At 44.0% G+C, this 26,410-nt stretch overlaps 1 protein-coding gene across 4 annotated transcripts in view; it reads left to right on the top strand.

The window, feature by feature from the left end:
* CDH4 (cadherin 4) overlaps window positions 1-26,410 on the top strand; it is a 557,258-nt gene that overhangs the window by 421,433 nt on the left and 109,415 nt on the right. For 3 of the 4 annotated variants that reach the window (XM_069952222.1, XM_069952223.1, XM_069952224.1), the window contains one exon: window positions 9,008-9,228. In XM_069952222.1, coding sequence (XP_069808323.1) covers window positions 9,008-9,228 — 221 coding nt within the window. Of the gene's footprint in view, window positions 1-9,007; window positions 9,229-17,662; window positions 17,696-26,410 lie in introns of those variants that run through there. The other variant, XM_069952225.1, reaches the window with a different exon arrangement.

The following is a 26,410-nucleotide window of genomic DNA, read 5'->3' on the forward strand; positions in this document are numbered from 1 at the left end:
TGGTCATCTAGGCTAGATGTGCCAGGATTCAACAGCCAACTTTGTAGGGTTTTTTTTTTTGTGTGGAGCGTGTACAGTGAATAATGTGATTGAGGAAAAACATCCAGAGAAAAGGGTTCCTGTGGACAGAAACAACCTGTTAAGAGGAGGAATCATTGGTTTCAATGATTCCTTGTGTCCACCAAATATGTCTGTACCCACAACTTACTGCTGAGATAGGAAGTAACAGCAGATGACCAGGTCCAAATGAGACTCCAATGGGCAAAAGTGCTAAAATTGTATTAGTGTACAGTGGAGATAGATGGTCCGGTCAGATGGATCCAGATCTCTGTGGAGAAACATGACCCAGTCAGATGAAGCCAATCTCTGTGGAAAAACATGGCCTGGTCAGATGGATCCAGATCTCTGTGGAGAAACATGGCCCAGTCCGATTGATCCGATCTCTGTAGAGAAACATGGCCCTTTCAAATGGATCCAGATCTCTGTGGGAAAAACATGGCCTGGTCAGATTGATCCAGATCTTTGTGGAAAAACATGGTCTGATCAGATGGATCCAGATCTCTGTGAAGAAACATGGCCTGGTCAGATGGATCCAGATCTTTGTGGAAAAACATGGCCTGGTCAGATGGATCCAGAACTCTGTGGGAAAAACATGGTCTGATCAGATGGATCCAGATCTCTGTGAAGAAACATGGCCTGGTCAGATGGATCCAGATCTTTGTGGAAAAACATGGCCTGGTCAGATGGATCCAGAACTCTGTGGGAAAAACATGGCCTGGTCAGATGGATCCAGATCTCTGTGGAAAAACATGGCCTGGTCAGATGGATCCAGATCGCTGTAGAGAAACATGGCCTGGTAAGATGGATGCAGATCTCTGTAGAGAAACATGGTCTGGTAAGATGGATGCAGATCTCTGTAGAGAAACATTGCCAGTCAGATGGATCCAGATCTCTGTGGACAAACATTGCCATTTAGATGGATCCAGATCTCTGTGGAGAAACATTGCCATTTAGATGGATCCAGATCTCTGTGGAGAAACATTGCCATTTAGATGGATCCAGATCTCTGTGGAGAAACATTGCCATTTAGATGGATCCAGATCTCTGTGGAGAAACATTGCCATTTAGATGGATCCAGATCTCTGTGGAGAAACATTGCCATTTAGATGGATCCAGATCTCTGTGGAGAAACATGGCCTGGTCGGATGGATGCAGAAATCGGTAGAAAAATATGTCCAGCATCAGCACCAGGCTTCAGGGCCAGCATCAACACCAGGCTTATCCAAGCAGATGTCAAGACCCACTTGGCTTGGTGGGCCCTTAGCAATCAGGATAAACATTAATAATGATCAAATAATGATATAGACAATGAGCCTAATATGGGCAACAAATAACTGGAGCATGTCCAGTTTATAAAACACATTTTATATACCCTATTGGTGAATTCTACGCTAATCCTTTGTTCAGGATGTTTTTCTTTGACCAGAGTGGAGAGTGGATACAAAGAGTGTCTCTCCTTGTAGAGGACCTCCCCTGCCCTGTATGAATGGGCACTGTGTAGTGATCCATTTCTCCTTTGGGAGTGCTGAAAGGAAAATCAAATACATGTTGACAGGTTTTGGCTGAGAGACTACAGGTGTTTGCGAGGGTTCTAGTAGTGATCAGATTATTGACAGTAGAGCCTTCCAAGAGGGAGAGATTGAGCAAAGCAAAGAAGCCTTTGATTAAATATATATATATATATATATATATATATATATCCTCTAAGCCAACGCTCTACACATTTATTGTTTCCAGGAGGATACATAAATTATTATCAACAGTAGGAATTGTTTCCATTCCTTCCCTAGACATCCACACAGCCACACGGAGAATGGTAATAATTCCTTCGCTCACATCCTGACCTTCTATCACCTTCATACATGGCTCTTGAAAGCTCATAAAATACAAATCATTGAGCCATAGATTACCTCTTAACTATAACTATGAACCCTCTTATCATGGTATCGCCTCCATTTTCGTACTTCACATGAAGATGTCTCCCTCACATGAGGGCTTCTTTACTCTTCCATTTTACAGCCTATAACAAAATTCCACGAGGCTCTTGTCGTTCACTTCACACCTGACAGCCGGCTACATGAAGCTCTCTGTCTCCCTTCCGTCTTCTTCTATAATGCAGTGAAGCTGTTTTTATAGGTAATTAGAAAGAGAAGGTTAAGGGTTTTGGCCCGATTGCCTGATAATGATGTCTTCAGCAGCTTCGTCATCTGATCTTCTCCAGTCCTCCGCACCTTGCCAGATCTGTTTACTTACATATGAAAGCCTTTTACTAAAATAAATGTAGATCTGGGGTGTGGCCGAGTATGTGGCGGTCTAATTACCGTATCGCTTGAGTCGAATGCAGATTTCACCTGGGATTTGGTGCAGTTTAACTACGTCTCAGAGGTGTTTCTCTAAGGAGATCTGACAGGGCGCTACAGACGGAAAATGTTTATTTTAACGCTTCCATGTTTCTCAGAATTCAGTTTGCAGAGCGCGGATAAAAAGAAGTAATGGATGAATGGAATATATATGAAAAGAATATTAGATCAGTAGGCGAGACTCCCTCCAAGGCGCCAATATAGATGTCCGCCAATGTCAAGGACAATGATGCTGTAAATCAACTCATTTTTATTCTCCGTAAACAAAAAAGCTTCATGGGATTGGACACGGATTGTGAAGAAAGTTACATGGTGGTGTCTCACCTCTAGGTGACTTTATGGTGGTGTGTCATCAATGTTACTAAATACAAGGCTTCGTGTTTTGTTTAGTCACGTCTTTTAGGCGGTCAGAATCGTTTTTGTCTTCCCCTGGATACCTCATGATTCTCTGAACCAAAAAAAAAAAAAGAATTTTAGGAATGCGATAGACATTGGTGCATGAACATTGTAGATGGAGAAGAAGCATGGTAGATCAGATTGTGCAGGAAATTCTGTGCGTAGTGTGTAATGAATATATGGAGGGGAAAGAAAAAACTTTTTACTGACAACATACAATGAAAGTCCTTTAATCCAGCATCTGGAAATCCAGAACAGAACTAAAATATCTACCAGTCCTCTATAACATTAAATATTGTCAGGACTCCATAGAGCTGTGGTTGTCCACCCACAAGGCTCTGACCCCATATCCCCATGATGCCTTCTGTGGTATCAACAGCAAAGCCTGTAAGGGGTGAGGCCTCCATGGATCCCACAGGGGATCGACCCGATTGAGATCTGGGAATTTGAAGGCTGGGGCACTATCCATAGCCATTGTGTGATCCCGCTGCTATGAAAGGGGGGGGGGGACTTGGTGTGTACAATGGTTAGGTAGTTGGTATGTGTCACAGTAACATCCACATGATGCCAGGACACAAGGTTTCCAGCAGAATATTACCATTACACGGGCCCTGCCATCTTGTCTTCTTCCCATTGTGCATCCTCTTCCCCAGGTAGGTGAAGCACACGCACCCGGCCATTTACATCATGGAGAACTTGATCCATCAGACCAGACGCCTACTTCCATTGTTCAATACTTCAGTTTTGATGCCCATTGTAGACACTTTTTACTGTGGACAAAGGTCACAGGGACGCTCTGACCAGTCTGCAGAGCCCCATACACAAGTTGCCTTGTCCTAACTCTTTTCTATCATATGTAGGCAGGCTAGCCTTCAACCACACACACATCAGTGGACCTTGGGTCCCCATGACACAGGCCCCGGTCAAACTTCTTTGGACACTTTTGGTTAGTACTGACCAATACATATCGGGGACACCCCACCAGACTGGCTGCTTGGGAGGTGCTCCGACCTCGGTGTCTACACATCACTGTCTGGCCCTTGTCACTCAATTCCTTATGCTTGTCTATCTTTCTTTCAGCATCAAATCCAAGAACTGATCACTTGCTGCCCTTGATAGGTGCCATTGTCACCATATTATTCCTTCATATGTCAGGGATTTTATTCTTATGGCTAATCAGTGTACTTTAATGCAGAAAAGCAGATGATTGAGCTTTATTGCTGTGGGTTCAAATGTAATAAATAGATTATCAGGATGTTTGCAGAACAGCACCTCTCTTGTCCGTAGGTCGTGTGTGGTATTGCTGTATTAATTTAACTGTGACTACAGAGACAGCCATGAAGAAGAGAATAGCGAGAGGGACAGATTTCTATTTCTGATTCCATATATACCCTCTCTCATGTTCATAGGTCTTATAACTGGTTATTATGCAACTCTTCAGTCATCACTTTACACCACTCATCTTCAACCTAGGTCTCTCCAGTTTTTGCAAAACTACAACTCCCAGCATGCACAGACAGCTGGAAAGCCACAGGTTGTAGACAGTGATTTACACAATCAGAAGAAAGTGTCATGCAGGCGCCGAGCGCTCCTCTGAGCTCTGGAAGTGTCTCTTTAATATTGTCAGCGGGTGGCACTGATACCAGGGCACAGCTGCAATGTGCAGGCAGCCTCCTTCTTCCCCTCGGGAGCTGGCAGCTTAATTGCAGAGGTGAAAATGGTCCAGACCTAGGGGAAGATGCCTGGGGAGCAGTATATTACAAAGCTAACCAGAAATAAAGGTGATGGTGGAGGATCAGAGGCACCGCCACAAAGCCGCCTGCTTTTTTTGGGGTTGGCTTTCCGCTGAATAAATAGCAATTAAATCATAGCCGCCTTGACAGAGCAATTGCTGAGAGATGAATCCTCCGAACATAATTGCTTCAATTCCCCTGTTTTTTTCCTAAATGCTGTGTAACTTTCCCCACTGCTTCCTGCAGCAGAAGATGTCACTCGTTCTCACCGGTGGGTGATTTAGTGCCGCAATGGCTGACACTTCTATCCGCACATGCAGATCGTGTCCTAATGTGCATGTAATAAATATTCATCCCCCACCACCCCTGAACGTCGCTCCCACTACCGCCAGCTAATTGCAAATGCTAGATCGGCTTGTCAAGGTTTAGGCTGCAGAGCATCTCGCCGCGGTGACAAGCCGATTGCAGAGGACGTTGTGTGGTGATGCCAAAGTCCATATTTATTTAGAATATTATGGGGGAGAATCTAATTGTTATAATATAATGTCATCAGTAATTACTCATCAATTTGGGAGTAGTCCGCCATGTCTCATGTCATTGCCAATGTCTCTAGCCCATCACTCAGCCACTAAGAGCCATCGACCAATGTTAGAACATCTTTGTGTGCCTCGTGGTTTCTGTGCCGAGAGGTTTCAAAACTCATCTAATATGTCAGACAACAGCATATTGTAGAGAGATCTAGACACCCCCCACCCTCCACCCCATGACAATAAAATACAGAGTTAACAAAATTAGACTTCCCTCAGAGGAACCTGGTACCACTGCTCCAACGAGATGAACATTGAACAACAGGCACGTTACATAATGTGCTCGCCATTTATTAAATAAAAATAAAAAAAGTAGCAGTAACCGTTTGGTATTAAGAGTTGAGGCTTTCTTATTAATCAGGTGCATGAGAGATTGGCATAGTATATACTACAGTTAAATGGAATATGTGATGATAAAAAGTCTGTTCTGCTGCCATCATGTTATAGAGCAGGGGTAGCTGAGTGGATTGATATATTGTGGGAAAAGATTTAGTAGTAGTTTATTCATTGATTTCTCTGATCATTCTGGGCCTAAAAGTCTAGTGGGTGGCACTAACCAGTGATTGGCTACTATCTGTAAATAACTGATTAGTACCGCTATGTGGAAAACATGGATTTAGTCATTGGCTATATCCATGTTTTCCAGACAACCTTAAGGCTTTATCCAACTTCAGCAGCCCCCGCTAATCAAATGCCGAACGCTCAGGTTCAGACGGACTCCAGCATGCTCGAGGTTCGCTCATCTCTAATCATAATTGATGTCACAAAACAATTGTGGAGCATGGTGCATTGTACTGTTCCTCTGTCTTACTTCTTGGAAACGTAAGGATAATCTGGACACTAGGGGAGGCATTTATTAAGTCCGGCGTTTTTTACGCCGGACGTAAAAATGCCCCCGCAGCTCCGGCGCTACGGAGATTTATGTAGAGGCGGACTGCCTCTACATAAATCCCGTGCGCGACGTTGCGCACCGCCGAAAACCTACGCCAGCTGAGGACTGGAGTAGGTTTTCGGCGTACATTTTGGCGGAACGGATGATAAATCGCGCGGACTCTGAGTCCGCGCCCTCCGTTCCGCCCACTCTCCGCCCCTTTTCCGCCCCCTTTCCGCCCCCTGGCGTACTCGGCGGAAAGTGCCGATTTGCGAATATTTTATTCGCAAATCCGCCATTTTTGCTTAAAAAAAGACGCAAATCGGCACTTTCCGCCGAAAAACAGCCAGTCGCCGGATGATACATGTGGCCCTAGATGTTACACACTTTGTCATTGAAGCACTTTTTCATTGTGCTATCAATGGGACACTCCCTGTTGATAACACTATTTTGGAGATCCCCCCCCCCTATATTTCCAGGAGGCATAACTGAGGCACAGTTCTAGGTTCTATGGTTTTTGTGTTAGGTGCCAGAACTTTCCTAATTCCATAATAGAGCTGTAAATCATCTGAGAGCAGAGGCTGTAGAAGTAGGAAGCAGATTGATTTAGGCACATAACCTGAAGAGCCCGCCTCCTGGACTCTTGCCCCAGCAGCCAAATAGTTTATATATATATATATATATATATATATATATATATATATATATACATATAATTTATATATATATATGTATTTATTTTCCTGTCTTATGTTACTTGTCGAAGAAACAAACACCTGGTGGTGGTGACTTTAGTAATATTGTAGAGTTACAATCCCATTTTGTGAACTCAAATGCCAGTGCATGTTGGATATGTTGGCCCATGACATCCTAGGTACAGTACATGTCTAGCAGTGGTGAGGGTAGATCATTTCCTCTGGATGCTCAGTGGGTAACTTACTCTCCTTCAGCCGGCCTGTGGGTTTCCTCACTGTCTACCTTTCAGCTTGATCCCATAGACCAGAGTAGGCTTATTTTGTCCCCAGAGGTGTCTCACACATCCCATGTGCTATGTATAATACTGGGGCAATACATTGCTGTAAAGTGTAACCCCTGCCTCCAATGTGCTGTGTATCATGCTGGGATAAATCATTGTTGTAAAGGGTAACCCCTGCCTCCAGGGTGCTATGTATAATACTGGGGTAAAGCCTTGCTGTGATGGGAAACCCCTGCCTCTAATATGCTATGTATAATACAGAAGTAAATCATTATTGTAGAGGGAAACCCCTTCCTCCAACATGCTATGTATAAAACTAGGGTAAAGCCTTTGCTGTAAAGGGAAACCCCTGCCTCTAGTGTGCTATGTATAATACTAGGGTAAAGCCTTGCTGTAATGGGAAACCCCTGCCTCCAGTATGCTATGTATAATACTGAGGTAAAGAGTAACCCCTGCCTCCAGTATGCTATGTATAATACTGGGGTAAAGGGTAACCCCTGCCTCCAGTGTGCTATGTATAATACTGGGGTAAAGGGTAACCCCTGCCTCCAGTGTGCTATGTATAATACTGGGGTAAAGGGTAACCCCTGCCTCCAGTGTGCTATGTATAATACTGAGGTAAAGGGTAACCCCTGCCTCCAGTGTGCTATGTATAATACTGGGGTAAAGGGAAACCCCTGCCTCCAGTGTGCTATGTATAATACTGAGGTAAAGGGTAACCCCTGCCTCCAGTATGCTATGTATAATACTGGGGTAAAGGGTAACCCCTGCCTCCAGTGTGCTATGTATAATACTGGAGTAAAGGGTAACCCCTGCCTCCAGTGTGCTATGTATAATACTGGAGTAAAGGGTAACCCCTGCCTCCAGTGTGCTATGTATAATACTGGGGTAAAGGGAAACCCCTGCCTCCAGTGTGCTATGTATAATACTGAGGTAAAGGGTAACCCCTGCCTCCAGTGTGCTATGTATAATACTGGGGTAAAGGGAAACCCCTGCCTCCAGTGTGCTATGTATAATACTGAGGTAAAGGGTAACCCCTGCCTCCAGTATGCTATGTATAATACTGGGGTAAAGGGTAACCCCTGCCTCCAGTATGCTATGTATAATACTGGGGTAAAGGGTAACCCCTGCCTCCAGTGTGCTATGTATAATACTGGAGTAAAGGGTAACCCCTGCCTCCAGTGTGCTATGTGTAATACTGGGGTAAAGGGTAACCCCTGCCTCCAGTGTGCTATGTATAATACTGGGGTAAAGGGTAACCCCTGCCTCCAGTGTGCTATGTATAATACTGGGGTAAAGGGAAACCCCTGCCTCCAGTGTGCTATGTATAATACTGGGGTAAAGGGTAACCCCTGCCTCCAGTGTGCTATGTATAATACTGGGGTAAAGGGTAACCCCTGCCTCCAGTGTGCTATGTATAATACTGGGGTAAAGGGTAACCCCTGCCTCCAGTGTGCTATGTATAATACTGGGGTAAAGGGAAACCCCTGCCTCCAGTGTGCTATGTATAATACTGGGGTAAAGGGAAACCCCTGCCTCCAGTGTGCTATGTATAATACTGAGGTAAAGGGTAACCCCTGCCTCCAGTGTGCTATGTATAATACTGGGGTAAAGGGAAACCCCTGCCTCCAGTGTGCTGTGTATAATGCTGGGGTAAAGGGTAACCCTTGCCTCCAGTGTGCTGTGTATAATACTGGGGTAAAGGGTAACCCCTGCCTCCAGTGTGCTATGTATAATACTGAGGTAAAGGGTAACCCCTGCCTCCAGTGTGCTATGTATAATACTGGGGTAAAGGGTAACCCCTGCCTCCAGTGTGCTGTGTATAATACTGGGGTAAAGGGTAACCCCTGCCTCCAGTGTGCTGTGTATAATACTGGGGTAAAGGGTAACCCCTGCCTCCAGTGTGCTGTGTATAATATTGTAGTACTGGTGTATAGCATTGCTGTAATGTATCTGAATTCTCTAGGAAACCCTGGTCTCCCATGTTCCAACACTGATCTCCCTCTCTTTTTCTTTTCTTACAGTAAAATTTAATGGGTGCAGTACAGGAACACAGGGAATCTGGTACGAAACCAGCAATCCAGACTTCAGAGTGGGGACAGATGGCGAGGTGTACACCGCCCGCAAGGTGCAGATCCCCTCCAAACAAGCCATGTTTGTAGTGGCCGCCTGGGACCACCAGACTCCAGAGAAATGGGAAGCTGCCGTCCACCTGCTAGTAGACAACAAGACGCTTAACCACCAGGTACTGGGATACGCTGTACACCATGTCATATTACTGATGTATTCTAGCTGAAAATATCTGAGGGTGGATAAAGATAGATAGATAGATAGATAGATAGATAGATAGGTAGGTAGGTAGGAGATAGATAGATAGATAGATAGATAGATAGATAGATAGATAGATAATAGATAGATAGATAGATAGGAGATAGATAGATAGATAGATAGATAGATAGATAGATAGATAGATAGATAGATAGGAGATAGAGAGATAGATATGAGACAGATAGATATGAGATAGATAGATAGATAGATAGATAGATAGATAGATAGATAGATAGATACATACATACATAGATAAGAAATTCAGAATGAATGCAGCACTCGTGTAGCGATGAATGTGGTGCCAGGCGGTATATACCAGTGACCACCTAGTATAAGTAATATAAATCAGAAGAATACCGCAGCACTCATGGGATAGAATTCAACACAACGTGTTTATTTCCCCAAACCGCGACGTTTCGCTCTCCACACTTGAAAAAGCTCTCAGTGTGGAGAGCGAAACGTCGCGGTTTGGGGAAATAAACACGTTGTGTTGAATTCTATCCCATGAGTGTTGCGGTATTCTTCTGATTTACATACATAGATAGATAGATTTGAGATAGATATGATCTATATCTAGATATCTATCTATCTATCTCCTATCTATCTATCTCCTATCTATCTATCTCCTATCTATCTATCTATCTATCTATCTATCTATCTCCTATCTATCTATCTACCTATCTCCTATCTATCTATCTCCTATCTATCTATCTATCTATCTATCTATCTATCTATCTATCTATCTATCTCCTATCTATCTATCTATCTATCTATCTATCTATCTATCTATCTATCTCCTATCTATCTATCTTCTATCTATCTATCTCCTATCTATCTATCTATCTATCTCCTATCTATCTATCTATCTATCTATCTATCTATCTATCTATCTATCTATCTATCTCCTATCTATCTATCTATCTATCTATCTATCTATCTCCTATCTATCTATCTCCTATCTATCTATCTCCTATCTATCTATCTATCTATCTATCTATCTATCTATCTATCTATCTATCTATCTATCTCCTATCTATCTATCCCCTATTATCTATCTATCTATCTATCTATCTATCTATCTATCTATCTAACTATCTACCTATCATGTATGTTCTATGTGTCCACAACCCATCACGTGTAGTCCCCAGTTCTCTCTTTGGTAATAGTGCTATCCTCTATTCCCTGTGGTGTGACATAGAGATGGCTGCCATTGTGTTCAGCTATTTACCCGCTCATCTTATAATTATTCTCGTAGCTTTTCCTGTAGTTATATGCGGTGGTGACTTTCTCCTCCAGGCACAATTATATGTTTGCAGGTCTCACAGATTTCATTTTAATTGAGAAATGACAATTCTTTTGAATACAGGACGGTATTATTATTACAGTATAGGAGATCCTGAGTGTAGATCTCATCTGTATAGTGCTGGTTATTATATTATGGATAGTGAATGATTCCACCAGATATCAGTTGAGACAGGCAATATGGCTTTATGGAGTGATTACGGGGGTGTCTGGTTATTATGCAGTATCTCACTACAGGTGTGACTAAACATAACCTAAAAAAATATCATCTATGGATGATGTTTATTTGCACTTTTATATAATGCTACTTGCATGGTAAAATCAATATTACACATTAATGCCCTCCGCCGCCACCTACTGGTGAACAGCATTCTCTCTGACTTACATTTTAGTACTTTCTAGTGAAATGGGAGAGGTTAGTATAATAACCTGGGTATAAATATCCAGCTATTTCATGACCACATGGTTCTCAGGTTGAAAGTCTAGAGTTTTAAACGAGAAGTCCGGCTAAAATTTTTAAGTGTTAAAGTATTGTATTGCCACCCAAAGTTATACAAATCACCAATATACACTTATTACAGGGAATGCACATAAAGTGCTTTTTCACTGCACTTACTACTGCATCAAGGCTTCACTGCCTGGATAACATGGTGATGTCACTTCCTGGATAACATGGTGATGTCACTTCCCGGATAACATGGTGATGTCACTTCCCAGGTAACATGGTGATGTCACTTCCTGGATAAAATGGTGATGTCACTTCCTGGATAACATGATGATGTCACGACCCGACTCCCAGAGCTGTGCAGGCTGTGGCTGCTGGAGAGGACACAGGGCACTGGAGCGACACTGAGCATCCCTGTGCCATCATCCTCTCCAGCAGCCACAGCCCGCACAGCTCTGGGAGTCGGGTCGTGACATCACCATGTTATCCAGGAAGTGACATCACCATGTTATCCAGGAAGTGACATCACCATGTTATCCAGGAAGTGAAGCCTTGATGCAGTAGTAAGTGCAGGAAAAAAGCATTTTATAAGCATTTCCTGTAATAGGTGTATATTAAGGATTTGTATAACTTTTGGGGGGCAATACAATACTTTCATAAAAATTTTCCTTCTCCTTTAGGGTAGCTTCACACACACCGTATTGCAGCAGATTTTCTGCAGCAGATCCGCAGCAGCTTTGATCTAAATAACTGAACACAGTATCAAATCTGCACCATCACCATCTGCTGTGGATCTGCTGCGGATCCGGTGTGTGTGAAGGCACCCTTTGCCCTAGCATGATGGACATTTCCTTTTTGCCGCTATTATATCTAACAGTGGACGAGCATCTTCTCCTCTCTAGTCTGAGAGAATAACTATTTTAAGGGCCCCTTATCTGCCTGTTACCTCTGTGGACAGTCAGGTATTGATCACCCCTCTACCTCTGGGAGCCATATGTGATTTCTCCATTACCTTAAGGACTTAACCATTTTAGGAACTAACTGCAGTACATTATTGACACTCTACAGGTTAACTCTTCACTGGGGGCAAACCCCTGTCATCACCTGATTAGGGGTATGGCATACCATACTACGGGGTGTAAGTAACCTTTACCTAAGCCCCTCCCCCCTTTCCTATATATCTGACCCCCCAAAACACGCCTACCCAAGCCTCAAACTGTCCCTTGATTGGCCCAGCCTGGCGTCCCTAGCTACCTGCTACCTGCCCCGTGCTCTCCACATGGATCTCCTCAGCCCAACACCTTTAACCCCCTGCTGCCCACCCCTTCATGTACGGGCTGCCGCTATGCTATGCCCGCTTTCGCCCTCCCTTTTTTAAAGGCCCCTTAGCTGTCTGTTACTTTTGGGGTCGCCCAGTCGGGTAAGCCACCCTTCTACCTCTGGAAGCCAACCAATGGGATTTTTTTGTCACATCAGGGACTTAAAACGGTACTCCAGCCAAAATCTTTTCCTTTCAAATCAACTTGTATCAGAAAGTTATATAGATTTGTAATGAACTTCTATTTAAAAATCTCCAGAGCAGTAGCAAATTCCCAAAGAAAACCTCTGCTGCTCTGGACAGTTCCTATCTCGGCCAGAGATGTCAGCAGTGAGTACTGTGTCAGACTGGAAAGAAAACAACATTTCCTGCAGGACAGCAGCTGATAAGTATGGGAAGACTTGGGATTTTTAAATAAAAGTAAATTACAAATCTATATAACTTTCTGACACCAGTTGAGTTGAAAGAAAAAGATTTTCGCTGAACAACCCCTTTAACCATCTCAGGAACTAACCACAGCACTTTAACGGTTAACTCTTTATTGCCAGCCAGTACCTGTCATCACTTGTAGTAACTTTTAGAACTGTTCAAGCTTCCAGCAACCAGATAACTGTTAACCAAGGTGTTCCTCAAGCAGTACATAAGTGCTGCCCCTATTCCTTTCAGTTGTGGGTTGATTCTCAGGGTGGCGCCCTGAGCTGGGAAAATCTACTGTATAATGATGAAGCCGGTGGCATAACTACCATGATACAGTCCTGCCACCAACTACCATGATACAGTCCTGCCACCAACTACCATGATACAGTCCTGCCACCAACTACCATGATACAGTCCTGCCACCAACTACCATGATACAGTCCTGCCACCAACTACCATGATACAGTCCTGCCACCAACTACCATAATACAGTCCTGCCACCAACTACCATGATACAGTCCTGCCACCAACTACCATGATACAGTCCTGCCACCAACTACCATGATACAGTCCTGCCACCAACTACCATGATACAGTCCTGCTACCAACTACCATAATACAGTCCTGCTACCAACTACCATGATACAGTCCTGCCACCAACTACCATGATACAGTCCTGCCACCAACTACCATAATACAGTCTTGCCACCAACTACCATGATACAGTCCTGCCACCAACTACCATGATACAGTCCTGCTACCAACTACCATGATACAGTCCTGCTACCAACTACCATGATACAGTCCTGCCACCAACTACCATGATACAGTCCTGCCACCAACTACCATGATACAGTCCTGCTACCAACTACCATGATACAGTCCTGCCACCAACTACCATGATACAGTCCTGCCACCAACTACCATAATACAGTCCTGCCACCAACTACCATGATACAGTCCTGCCACCAACTACCATGATACAGTCCTGCCACCAACTACCATGATACAGTCCTGCCACCAACTACCATGATACAGTCCTGCTACCAACTACCATAATACAGTCCTGCTACCAACTACCATGATACAGTCCTGCCACCAACTACCATGATACAGTCCTGCTACCAACTACCATGATACAGTCCTGCCACCAACTACCATGATACAGTCCTGCCACCAACTACCATGATACAGTCCTGCTACCAACTACCATGATACAGTCCTGCTACCAACTACCATGATACAGTCCTGCCACCAACTACCATGATACAGTCCTGCCACCAACTACCATAATACCGCTTAAGTGAAAGTGATTAAAGTGACTTTGTACCCACAATGTAACCCCCCACCCTCCCCCAAACCACTTGTACCTTCAGATAGCTGCTTTTAATCCAATATCTTTCCTGGGGTCCGTTCGGCAGGTGATGCAGTTATTGTCCTAAAGAAAAAATTTTAAACTTTCAGCCCCGCGCCCAATGTCTGGGGCTTAGGGTATCTGTGCCCTAACTTTGCATCACCCCTCTGTCCCTCCTCCCCACCCTCATCATCATTAGGAATGTCACTGGAACATTTTCTTCTGTCTGAACATTGCACAGGTGCTTAACGATCCAGCCCATGTTCAGTATTCACACAGCTGATGAATAGTAGGCAATCTGCCTGGAGCATTCCTAATGATGAGGAGGGCGGGGAGGAGGGACAGAGAGGTTGTGCCAGCCTAATGCATACACAATCTAAGCCCCGGACGATTGGCACAGGGCTGCCAGTTTAAAAGTTGTTTTTTTAGGACAAAAACTGCATCTCCTGCCGAATGGACCCCAGGACAGATCTTGGATTAAAAGCAGCTATCCGAAGGTACAAGTGGTTTGGGGGGGTCAAATTTGTGGGTACAGAGTCACTTTAAAGGGGTCACTATTTTTGCCCAAGTTAATCAATAGGGTACACAGCTGCTCTATTAGGGGTACCTTGATGTAGGATTGAATAGGGTTCCCGGTTTATGAATAGACATCCAACTTACTTGAAGGGGTCCCCATCTGCTGCCCCCCCCCCTCCTCCCAGCAAATCTCTTGTTCTTTATATCACCAATTTACTGTGTTCAGAACTTTAGGTTTATACTCCCAAGATATTAAATCATTTTGGGATTTTCCTATTTTCCATTTTTTGCTTTGTGGCCTTCAGAAATAATCCTGTTTTACATAAAAATATCAATGAATAAGTTTAGGTAGAGCTGCAGAATGGCTTATTTAAGGTTTATCGTCACGCAGTAGATAGGCAAATGGTAGCGGTAATTACAGCCCAGCATGTAAAAGACATTATAAAGCAATGTGATACATCAGCTGTTACTGTTTGCTACTTATGTAACAATGAATCACTTCTACAGGTCTATTATGTAGGGATGACACACCGGTGCTCGGAAACATTCAGCAACTAAACACCTAATTTAGGTTGGAGATCCCTTTGGGTTAGTAGCAGTGTCACTAACAAGTGTTGGTGCCCAAACACCGAGGGTATCATGTTATTAAAGGGGTTGTCTGGTTTAGTAACCCATTTTTACTTGCGTCACATCTTTTTTAATTTTTGTTGCACTGTTTAGAGACAACCTCCTTTAGAATGAAGCCTACAGGGTACAGTGCAGCTCAAGTCTGCTAGAGCGGAAGCCACAGGTACAAAGTGGCTCTGTGTTTGGCCTATGGAGGGGGGGGGATGGGCAGGGGGGAACTGTCTATGGGATGCCCCTGTGCATTAGTAAAGAATTTGGATATTGGTTGACTGCAGGGGGAAAGTGGTATTACATGACTCAGATTCAGATAAACAGTTGCTCTTGTTATATAACAATAGGTAAAGTTCTAAATAGAAATGGAGCCATGTAGAGCACCTCTCCTTTCTAAAGCCCCTATTACATGGGGCGACGGAGAGGAGCAGACGAGAGCTGTCAGTGCTCGTTTGCTCTTCGTTCTGTGCTTGCTGCCGCCGCCATTACACGCAGCGGCAGCGGGTGGGTGAGTATAGGGGGGGCGCGGGGGCTGCCCAGTTGATCGCTAGATCATCCAGGCAGCCCATAGCAGATAGCAGCGGTCTGCTGCCGCCACTCTTATTCCACGAGACGGTGGCAGCATATCACTGCCATCTAAGTTGTTTGTCTTTCAACATGTTTAAAGACAAACGACTGAAGCAATCAGCCGATATTGTTCATGTCGGCTTATCGTTGCCTTCTATTACACAAAATTATTTTTGCCCGTAACGGCCAATATTGGCCAAATAAGGCTGATAATCATTTCGTGTAATAGGACCTTTACTCATATGGTTCCTCTCATACATATACCATATACCCAAACAGAGCATATGAACAGGGATTGACTTCATGAGAGAGCTGAAAGGCTGAACATATCATGTTATTAAAGGGGTGACCTGGTATAGGAACCCATTTTCACATTCCTCACATTGCTGTTTGTTTTTTCAGCTTTAGATGATAAGCTCCTTTAGAATGATCAGCCGATCTGCTCAGGTCCTGCTAAATAGTGGCCACTACAGGGGAAAGGTGATATTACAATGAGGCCAGTCAGCTACAGTATATGGTTGTCCTTGTTATCCATAGACAGCTCAGGTCTGCTGTAATGGGAGCTGCTCATAGATGTGGAGCGGTGTCTTGTGATGTCCATATACCCTGATAAGACAAGTAGACCGGGTTGACTTCAATAGAAAACCTTTTAAATTTGCTACACTGGCTAGATACGCAGTTTCTTATCATTTAAAAAAGAATAATACTATAACATTTGCTTGGGCGACCATGCATGTTTTTTCATGGTCACCTTGCGGCTAGAAATCCAATGACTACAATACAATTTTTTGCAGGGTTTGTCCTGAACATCAGGGTGGCACATTGTAATGACATACTGTTGTCATCCGAATGTACACGGTAGCGATATCTTTCACAGCATTTTCCACACCTATTGAGATCACTCATGTATCATAGATTTGTTACAGAGATCACGTCTCTGTGGAATAGAAGCGTCTACACCCACAGCTAATGCCGACAGTGTTTTTACTCACTGGAAAAAAATATCTTGCTTCACGCGTTTCAGAAATGAAAGTGAGAAACTTGCCGAGATATTGAGAGCCAAATTGTAAACTGGGTTAGGTTTTGATTGTGTATTCATCAGTGTTACATGGCTGAGCGCTTTCCATTTAGTGCGGCCTGGGGATATTCTGCACACCTCCTCCTCTCGCCGAGTAAACTTTGCCCACTGCACACACTTTTGCCTTTGAATCAGCAGAAACTTTGCCGGCGTTGTTCATTCTTGCGGTAAACCTGAAAGCATTTCAATTAGAATATGCAGATGAGGCTGAATGTTCCCCACAGGAGCACATTATATCCCCAGAGGCATCTCGGATCCGTCTTGTCGAGAACAGACCCCCCTACTTTATCTTCATTCATGATACGCTCGTCTTCCCTCCCTCCCTATACATTCAGTAAATGGTTGATTATGGGGGCCACATATGCAGTATATAAAATTAACTACAGTTGGTATGAGCGAGGGAAAAATATACACAAACATGTTTAAAGCTATAATTTATGCTGCATAAATCAGATTAAGGGGATACTTGTTCTCATTGGAGTGGATCCAGCTAGTACATGGAGTCTTAAAGGCAATGCTCCTAGCTTGTGTTTAATATATTGCATGCAGTGCTTCATGGGAAAAAATATGCAGATTTGCATACCTCCAGAAGGAAGAAATCCTTCTAGTGTCTAGCACCACCTAGTGCCACTTATAGCTAGCTACAATCTAGGTTCATATCCAACCCATGAAAGAGCCTTGTAACATGACTCGGGACACTAGCTAAACAAAGATTGACAGCTATATCTGCAAGTAAAAGGAACCTTGAAACATGACTAAGAATTATCAGGTAAAACCAAAGTCTCCTTCAAATAGGATGAGACACCCATCTGCGGATAGCAGTTTTAGGGTTCCTTCCTAATCTGTACAGAGTAGGGAGGTGGTTTGCTCGGGAGATGTCTTGGATGTAGTTCACAGTGTTCTAGATTGCACTAAAGAGACCCAGCTGGTGGATGGTGTCTTATATGCAATGCTTCATGGGAAAAACATGCAAATTAGCTCACCTCCAGAAGGAAAAGAAGTGTCTCTTTAGCGCCATCTATAGGCAAGTATACTGTAAGTTAATGTCTATTCTATAAAATACTGTTAGGTGTTAGCAAACAAATAAATAGGAGTGATGATGTTGACGGGTGAGATGGTGGACAGTGGTTGGCTAACCCAGTACCAGCAGGGTGTCCACTCATTGCTGCATGGACCCCTTCACTTTATGTATGCCCCCACACTGTGGGGGAGATTTATCAAACATGGTGTAAAGTGAAACTGGCTCAGTTGCCCCTAGTAACCAATCAGATTCCAGCATTCATTACTCACAGAGTCTTTGAAAAATGAAAGGTGGAATCCGATTGGTTGCTAGGGGCAACTGAGCCAGCTTCACTTTACACCATGTTTGATAAATCTCCCCCTGTATGTCTGGTCACTAAATATTTATTCTTTCCCAGTGGTTTAGTTAAAGGGGCCATTGGTTTTAGTAGTACAATATATCTGCCTTAGGCCTCATTCACACGTTCAGTAATTTTTCCGGACCGCAAAACCTCCCGCTATTTATACTCTGTGAGTTGTATAAATTCATCTGTATTTGCATTGATAATTGCATCTGTTCCCGTATCCGTTTCTGTAAAATGGGAATAGTACTAGTTTGCATAGATTTGATCCGGTTTTTTTTTGGTTTTTTTTGCAGACGTCACAGATGTGACATCCGTGACTTCCATTAAAAACACGGATCCCATAGACTTCTATTGGTAATATGTATTGCAATCACAATCCCCACTAGAGCATGTCCCCACTAGAGCAAAATTAAAACGGACTGTGTGAATAGCCCAATATAAATCAATGTGCTCTAAGTTGAACTGTGATGACGGATACACAGTTACGGACAAGTTTACTGACCGTGTGAATAAGGCCTAAGGCCTTCGGGTGTCCAGGCATGATGGGAATTGTAGTTTTGCAACAGCTGGAGGGCCGAAGGTTCCCCATCCCTGGCCTAAGGGAACATCTAAAGATGCAGACAGGCCCCTATTTGCCCCTATCGGAAGAGTGATCACTCTCTGTAGCCAACTTTGTTTCCTTTCTGCTTTATGTACTTTTTTGGAATGTCCTTCAAAAACCTTCAACCATAAGCCATGTCCTATATCAACAGACTGTGAGGGATGAATTTAGAATGTAAAATACTACACACATAAGGCTAAAGCTAGATACCCGCTCAGTGCTGCATCCCATAGGAATGCACAGAGTTGCACAAAGGTCGTAAATCAATACTCGCTCAATGCCGCAGCCACAGAGGAGTCCATAAGGTCACAGATGCGACTTGGGTCACTCAGAAGTCACATTATGCAAATCAGGTTGCACAACATTATCTTAATCTGAGCTCTGTCCTGATCGCCCTATCTTCTGAAGCAGATCTGAGTGGGAGGAAGTTTGCCCCACAACTGATCGAAACTCCATAAATTGAATTTACTTTTCTCCTTTGTGTATCTCACTGACCTTCATAATAAAAAAAAAAACAAAGGAAATTAATAGGACCCATCATAATCGGTTCCATGGTCACATGTGCATGTGCTGTTTCTCTCACAAAGTCTTAGAATATCACCGCTATAGCTGTGCGCTATAGGATCTCGGACACACTTGGGACTGCACAAATCGCACCGGTGGTGCACCTCTTAAATAGACCTATTGTGCGTACAACAAGTTCAGTAAAAAGCTGAGGGCACTCACCAGATCGTAGCGATACTTCTTTATTTTTAGCATATGTTAAAACCTTCAGTGGCACATGTCATTATTCACATGCGCGCTTCATCAGATCGCGCTGAAGAAGGCTGTCATGTTTGTGTTACGCATGTGAAGAGCTTTGGCGTCTGCTAAATAATAACGGGAGTAGAGATGAGCGAACCTCGAGCATGCTCGAGTCAAACCGAACCCGAACTTTCGGCATTTGATTGGCGGTGGCTGCTGAACTTGGATAAAGCCCTAAGGGTCCTATTCCACGAGCCGAGGAGGGCCCGATCAACGATGTTTACTGGGCCTATTCCACGGCCCGATGATCGTTGAGCGAGGGCTGCAGGGACATCGTTACCAATGTCCTTGCAGCCCTTGCAGCATCATACATTACCTGTCAGGTCTTCTCCACGCTGTCTTCATCCACGGGTCCCGCGCGCTCTATCTTTAGAATGGCCGGTCAGCTGACAGGCCACACTCATCCGATCACAGGCCGCGGCGGTCAGCGCTCCCTCAGCTGACCGGCCATTCTGAAGATAGAGAGCGCGGGACTCGGGGATGAAGACAGCGCAGAGAAGACCTGACAGGTAATGTATGATGATGATGATGCTTGTAATCGCCCGCCGCGCACCGCTATTCAACCGTAGCAATGCGAGGTGGGGGAACGACGATTTTAGGTCTGGCCCTAAATGAACCATCAGCCGATGACACGATCATCGGCTGATCGTTCTCTCTATTTCACCGAACGATAATCGGCCGAATGGGGCCGATCCGCAGCATTTTTGCATGGAGGATAACTAGACGACCACTGGGACCCCCACTGATTGAGAATGGAGATTAATTTTTCCCCGGATAAGGGGCAACATGCATGATCAGCCAGACAGCCATCATTCTCTTTGGGATCATATAACACTGCAAGGGCAGAACTCCATGTTTGGATATCCCATAGACAGTGAAAGGAACAGTGACAGCGCATGTGCACTGATGCTCTATTCACTTGGAGAACAACTGATCTCTGTTCTTGTACTTTGTCCCACCGATTGGACCCCTCAACATATAGCTAGTTATCACCTATCCTGCAGAAGGGATTAAAACTTGGGGTAACTTTATAGATTGTAAGCCCTCTCAGGCAGGGTCCTCTTCCCCCATGTATCAGTCTGCCATTTGCCTTTGTGTTTGTAGTGCCATTTTTTTTATCTGCACTCATTATATGCTAGAGGATAGTAGTGATTTTGATCCATCATTTATCCTACCAGTACATAATTCATTATACGGATGTATATAATTTACGTTATCTGCCTCCAGCCGAAGAGTTATGTAAAACTTTTATATTACGGATCCATGCCGAGAGATGCAGAGAATACTAACATCGTAAAGAAAGACATTTCCTGATTCTGATCAGTCACAATTCATGCCCGTCTCATTTCAAAGGGCGGCTCAGGATGTGAAGCTTTCATTCTTTATAATTAAGGCCACATCTGAAATGAAAGGAAATCGCCATGTTCTAGCACTTTCCTTTACGGACATTTTGACATCCCGCAGTCCTGTCTAGCAGCCCATCTCTGCGATGACACTGCATTCACATCCAGGAGGTTATGACTCTGCAGGCGCCATTCATCTCTGCAGTATTCTTGTACATTCCTAACAGAAAGACAATGTAGAAACGAAAATGCTTCGTTTTCTAAAGGTCTGTAAAGGCAATTTCCCAAGAGATGAAGATTTCCCTTAAAGAAACTACTTATGTCCCTGTGCTATTATAACGCCCAAGTAAAGCTAAAAGGTAAACCAACCCCAATGTATTAAAGAGTGATAGCCTCTTCCCCTGAAAAATCTAAGCTTTAGTCTTGTAAGAACTTCTGGCTAGTCACTAGATGGGAGAATGGACCTTTACCTATAACACTTGCCTTTCCTGGGACCTAATTGTGGCTCCAGATACTCAGAAACCCCTAGGACTTAAAGTAAAAATAATTAGTATGACATGCAGATAGTTGCAAGAAAAAAAATACAAACCACCTAACATCACTGGCAAGTAAAAAGAACAAGAATTCTGTCCTCGCGGCTCCCTGGTTGCCTTCTTCCTAATGACACGCAGGTCTGCACCCCACTATAGTCCCTACTTAGATAATCTGCCACAAACACTGCACATTGTGGTGCCTTGCCCTGAATCCTTCTGCACTTCCTGTACTGCATAACCCGGCCTTTCCCCTGGACTAGACAATCCTACGTTCCATTGCTGGTCCAAGGTGGGTGACTTAAGGGCAAGCCCTTTTCTAAGAGGCTCCTCCTGCCTTTCCCAACTGTTCTCCATGATCTTGCGGATCCTTGTCCCTTGGGACCTTGAAGGTCAATCCAACTCCATCATTTTCTTCTCTCTATCCCCTTTCCCTCCTTCTTTGCCAGGTCCTCTACAATGTTTGAGCCTCTTTGTCTCAGCTCTGGCCCTCTTCATTTTCTTTTCCTTGTCTATACCATGTTGATTTCCCTACCGCAGCAGCCTAGCCCTCCATACCTGTCCGCCTGAGAAAACTCTCTGGGCCGTCCGCTATTGGCTGCTCAGATCTTCCCCGTCTTCTGGAGGGAGGTGTGGCGTCTAGCTTCTACCTTTGCAGACTTACAGCTGCCCTTCTCCCCTCATGTTTTTCCTCATCTTCCTAATCTCTGAGATTCAAGTTAAGACATACTGTCATTCTATCCTACGTCACTTGGTCAATGCAGCCAAAGCATGTATCCCAGCCCTCTCTTAGCTCACTGATAGAGCTACATATTCCTCCTGACTCTGCCCCCCCCCCCCCCCCCCCCTCGCGCATTTTTTTTTTTTTTCTCTTCTTTGCCACTTTTCTTATCCCTCTCTCTCTTCTCTCTCTCTTTTTCTTCCCCTCTTCCCTACTTCTTTCCTTCTTGCTCTGGGATTTATGATGGGCCAATTTTTTTCCTCTGTAACTGCATTATACCTTGTTTAATGATAAATGCAATATTGTAGATCCCTTTACAGGTGGCCTTTGTTAGTTTGTTTGTTCAAAATTTATTTGAAAACATTAATCAAATCAGAATTTACATTTTTTTTTAAAGTATATAACTGGTTATGTAGAAGTGGGCCATTGGGTCCTATCAATGCACCTTATTGTGACTAAGAGTTACCATATCATCCTAAATGCGAGCAAAACCAATAGTCCTTGTATCAATGGAGAAATATGACCATAATGGGATCTGGGGGCTGTAGGACTCAGTTATAGCTCCAGGCTTCTGCTGATAGATGTATGTGACGCCCCAGTCAGTGACCAGTGTTTTGTTGTGCTGGGAATGATCCATGTATACATAGTATAGGATGACGTGCGGCACACTGTGTTCTTATGACAAGAGATATTTCCTGGTGAGGACCGGAGCGGAGGATGTATGAGGCTGATTGTGTTTACTGACATTTAATAAAGTAGCAATCTATCGCTCCTTAATTCTCCAGCTACATCTGGCACATCCTGTACGCTCATAACCCACTAAACTAAGAGGAATGTACAGTATTTTACCTCGATTTGCTGATTTAATTACACAATTGCTCCATTGTGTAATTGTATTGTTTCTGTAAAGGGAGCAGTAATTTTACTTAATGGCCTGTTAATCAAAGCCTGCGTTTCTGGATGTGGAGAGCCAGATAAAGGTCACGCAGCCCCCTCCATACTCTGCAGATTCAGCGAATGTTCAAGACATGACGGGAAGAAACAGTGCAATGACTGGGGCCAACAGTCAACCCTAGCTTAAAGGGTTTGTCCAGTTTTGAAAACCTATTTAGATATTTAGACCTGTTGGGAAATTCTGAGTAGGTGGGGTCCTTGGAGTTAAGAGTGTCCACAAAGAGCGTCTTCTGCCCTGTTCTACATTACACAGATAAATTATTGATATAAATGTGTGTAATGCTTCATTCTGCCTGTGGTGGTGCTGCAGGGAAATTAAAGATGTTTTCAAATTTCTAATTTAAAAGCATAAAACTTTATGGAAATTAGTATTTAAATTGTATCATATGCCACATCATTAAAATCAATTTATTATATTATTATTATACGTGTCCTATCAAGAGGAAACAACTCCCGGCACCACTCAATCCTTAATTTGGCAACCAGTGTCCACATCAACCGCTATAGGATGACCTCCGTACTGCTGGGGGTGTTGCTCAACAACCAGTAAAAGTGTCCGTAATATATGCAAAAAAAAATTGTGGCACTCACCCCAAAAAGCAGTTTAAAAAGCCTTTATTGCAGAGCAAAAGAGGAGCCCGTGAAGCCTTATTGAAGAGTCTCAAAACACAGGACTAGCCAGATATCCCTCCAGGAAGGACCCAGCCAAGGGGCAGATCCTGTTTGGAAACCACCAAATCCACCATATTAAGTGGCCCTATAAGTCAGTGTAATGACAAGGGATAAACCAAGGCTAGGTAACCATCCACATACAGCTGTTTCGGGGTGTTGCCCCTCATCAGTGTGGAGCGGGATTCTGGCTAGGTGGGAGCAATGCCTAGTAGAGCCATAAGAGAAACAGATTGCTGAACTCAGGGAGACCAGCCAAATGACAACACTGCCGGCTGCTAGTGAAAGCGCTTAATGCAGTAAAGTCCTAGGTGCATTGCCCCCTGGGAAACATGAATATGCAAAAGAGGAGCCCGTGGAGCCTCATTAAAGAGTCTCAAAACACAGGACTAGCCAGATATCCCTCCAGGAAGGACCCAGCCAAGGGGCAGCTCCTGTTAGGAAACCACCAAATCCACCATATTAAGTGGCCCTATAAGTCAGTGTAATGACAAGGGATAAACCAAGGCTAGGTAACCATCCACATTTATTGCAGAGCGGCTCGGTGAAGACGCTGACAAGTGACTGGGCTACAGCCGTTTCACGTGCATGCGCAGCTCGCTTCCTCAAGGCCCTTAAGGAAGCGCGCTGCGCATGCGCGTGAAACGGCTGTAGCCCAGTCACTTGTCAGCGTCTTCACCGAGCCGCTCTGCAATAAAGGCTTTTTAAACTGCTTTTTGGGGTGAGTGCCACAATTTCTTTTTTGCATATATTATTATTATAACCACCATGTGCAGCGCTGACATGTTTTTCTGCCTACATCACTTACCTTACTAGTTCCCCTTCCAGGCCTCTCTTTCTATCAGATACAGCATGCAGAGTGCTTGCTTATTGGCCCAGCAACCCCCATACCCCTGGGAGTATGCTCCACGCAGTCCACCTGCCTGTGCCAACCCTAGACTCCCCTATTTTTCCAAATGGGATGCCAAGTTATACATGCATATACAGGTACAGGCCCCATTGGTCTGAATGTAGTCAGCTAATGACTACAGGTCCAAAACTCACTAACTAGCTAAGGCTAGGTTCACACTGCATTTTCCGCATACGTTTAACGGATCAGTTTTTTTAACGGTCAAAAAAGTAGTGTCAACAGTACTTTATTGTGCATCAAAAAAACGCATCCGTTTTCATCCGTTTTTTTTTTATAATGGAAGTCAATGGAAAAAACGGATCAAAAATGGATGCACACAAATGCATCCGTTTTTTGCAAAAAAACTGATCCGTTAAACGGATGCTGAAAACGCAGTGTGAACCTAGGCTATGGAGGTAGGTCCAAAACATGTATACATATGGAACATGACTTGAATGTAGTCACTAGCTGACTTTATTTGGGCCATTAAAGTTAACAGTGCCTGTGCCTGTATACATCAGAGTGCAGACATAAACATGCAACCTGTCGGCAAATCTTAATTAACTGCATAGCATAGCCCAGCCCCATTGATAGCTGCAGCTAGCTGCATGGTCACAAGTGGTTGCTCCACCTATGAGTAAGAAGCGGGTCCACCATAACTTAGCCACTGAGAATGTCGTCTATATACCCGAATAATATTGGGTTCACTAGTGCACAATTCTGTGCAAATCTACAGCTGAGGATTGCTGTGCATTTTATCCTCCAGAGAATGTGTTTAGTGTTTATTCTCTTATAGCTGAATCACATGCCATGTCCTCGCCGCGCTGCCATGGTAACCAGGGAGCATCGCCGCCGACAGAATCCTCATTAACTAGTTTAAATATACATGACGCTGGCAGGCACTACACTAAACCATTTTTCAAAGGTGCCCTGATGAGGTCTGAGAAAGCACTTTGCTTCGCGCTATTGTTTAAAGACACAATGTAATTATTCTCCATAAGAGAGGAGATCAGGACTGACACCTGGGAGGCAAAGGACATTATTTGTTTCTTAAACGATTATTTAACCCAGAGCTATATGTAGCCAAACAGCCGCGCAAATAGGGGAAGCCTGCATTCCGCTAGCAGCTGACACATCACATGCTATGTGTGCCACCTAGTCAAGCCGAGGCGGCAATCCTAGACTTACATGTGAATTGCCTCTAAGAGGTGACACTAACTGGCTTATTTCTTCCATCACTTTCCATGGTCTATAAGACCTGCTATATCCCCCTCAGATTCCCATCAGAGGCATCTCTACCAGCCAGCTCTTTACCCTGCTCTGCATTCATGAGAGGCAAGTATGGATTGTGGTTGATCACCATAACCGTATCAGTACCAACATAATGGTTCTTAAATCCTATTTATTTTATATTAGGTAAAGTTGGATGTGGAAACAAAGGGATCTCTTGGTCTTTAGCCCTAGAAGGCAGGGATGTTGCTGCGGGAAAATCCATGGATATTAGCAGGAGCACCAATAGAGTACGAGCATGGTCAGAAATGGAACTTAGGGTCATAACCAGAAGAGTAGTGGGCCAATATCAGAGCATGGTCAGACAAGGAGCCAAGAG

This window comes from Dendropsophus ebraccatus, chromosome 14 (assembly GCF_027789765.1).
Source record: "Dendropsophus ebraccatus isolate aDenEbr1 chromosome 14, aDenEbr1.pat, whole genome shotgun sequence".
Taxonomy (NCBI): domain Eukaryota; kingdom Metazoa; phylum Chordata; class Amphibia; order Anura; family Hylidae; genus Dendropsophus; species Dendropsophus ebraccatus.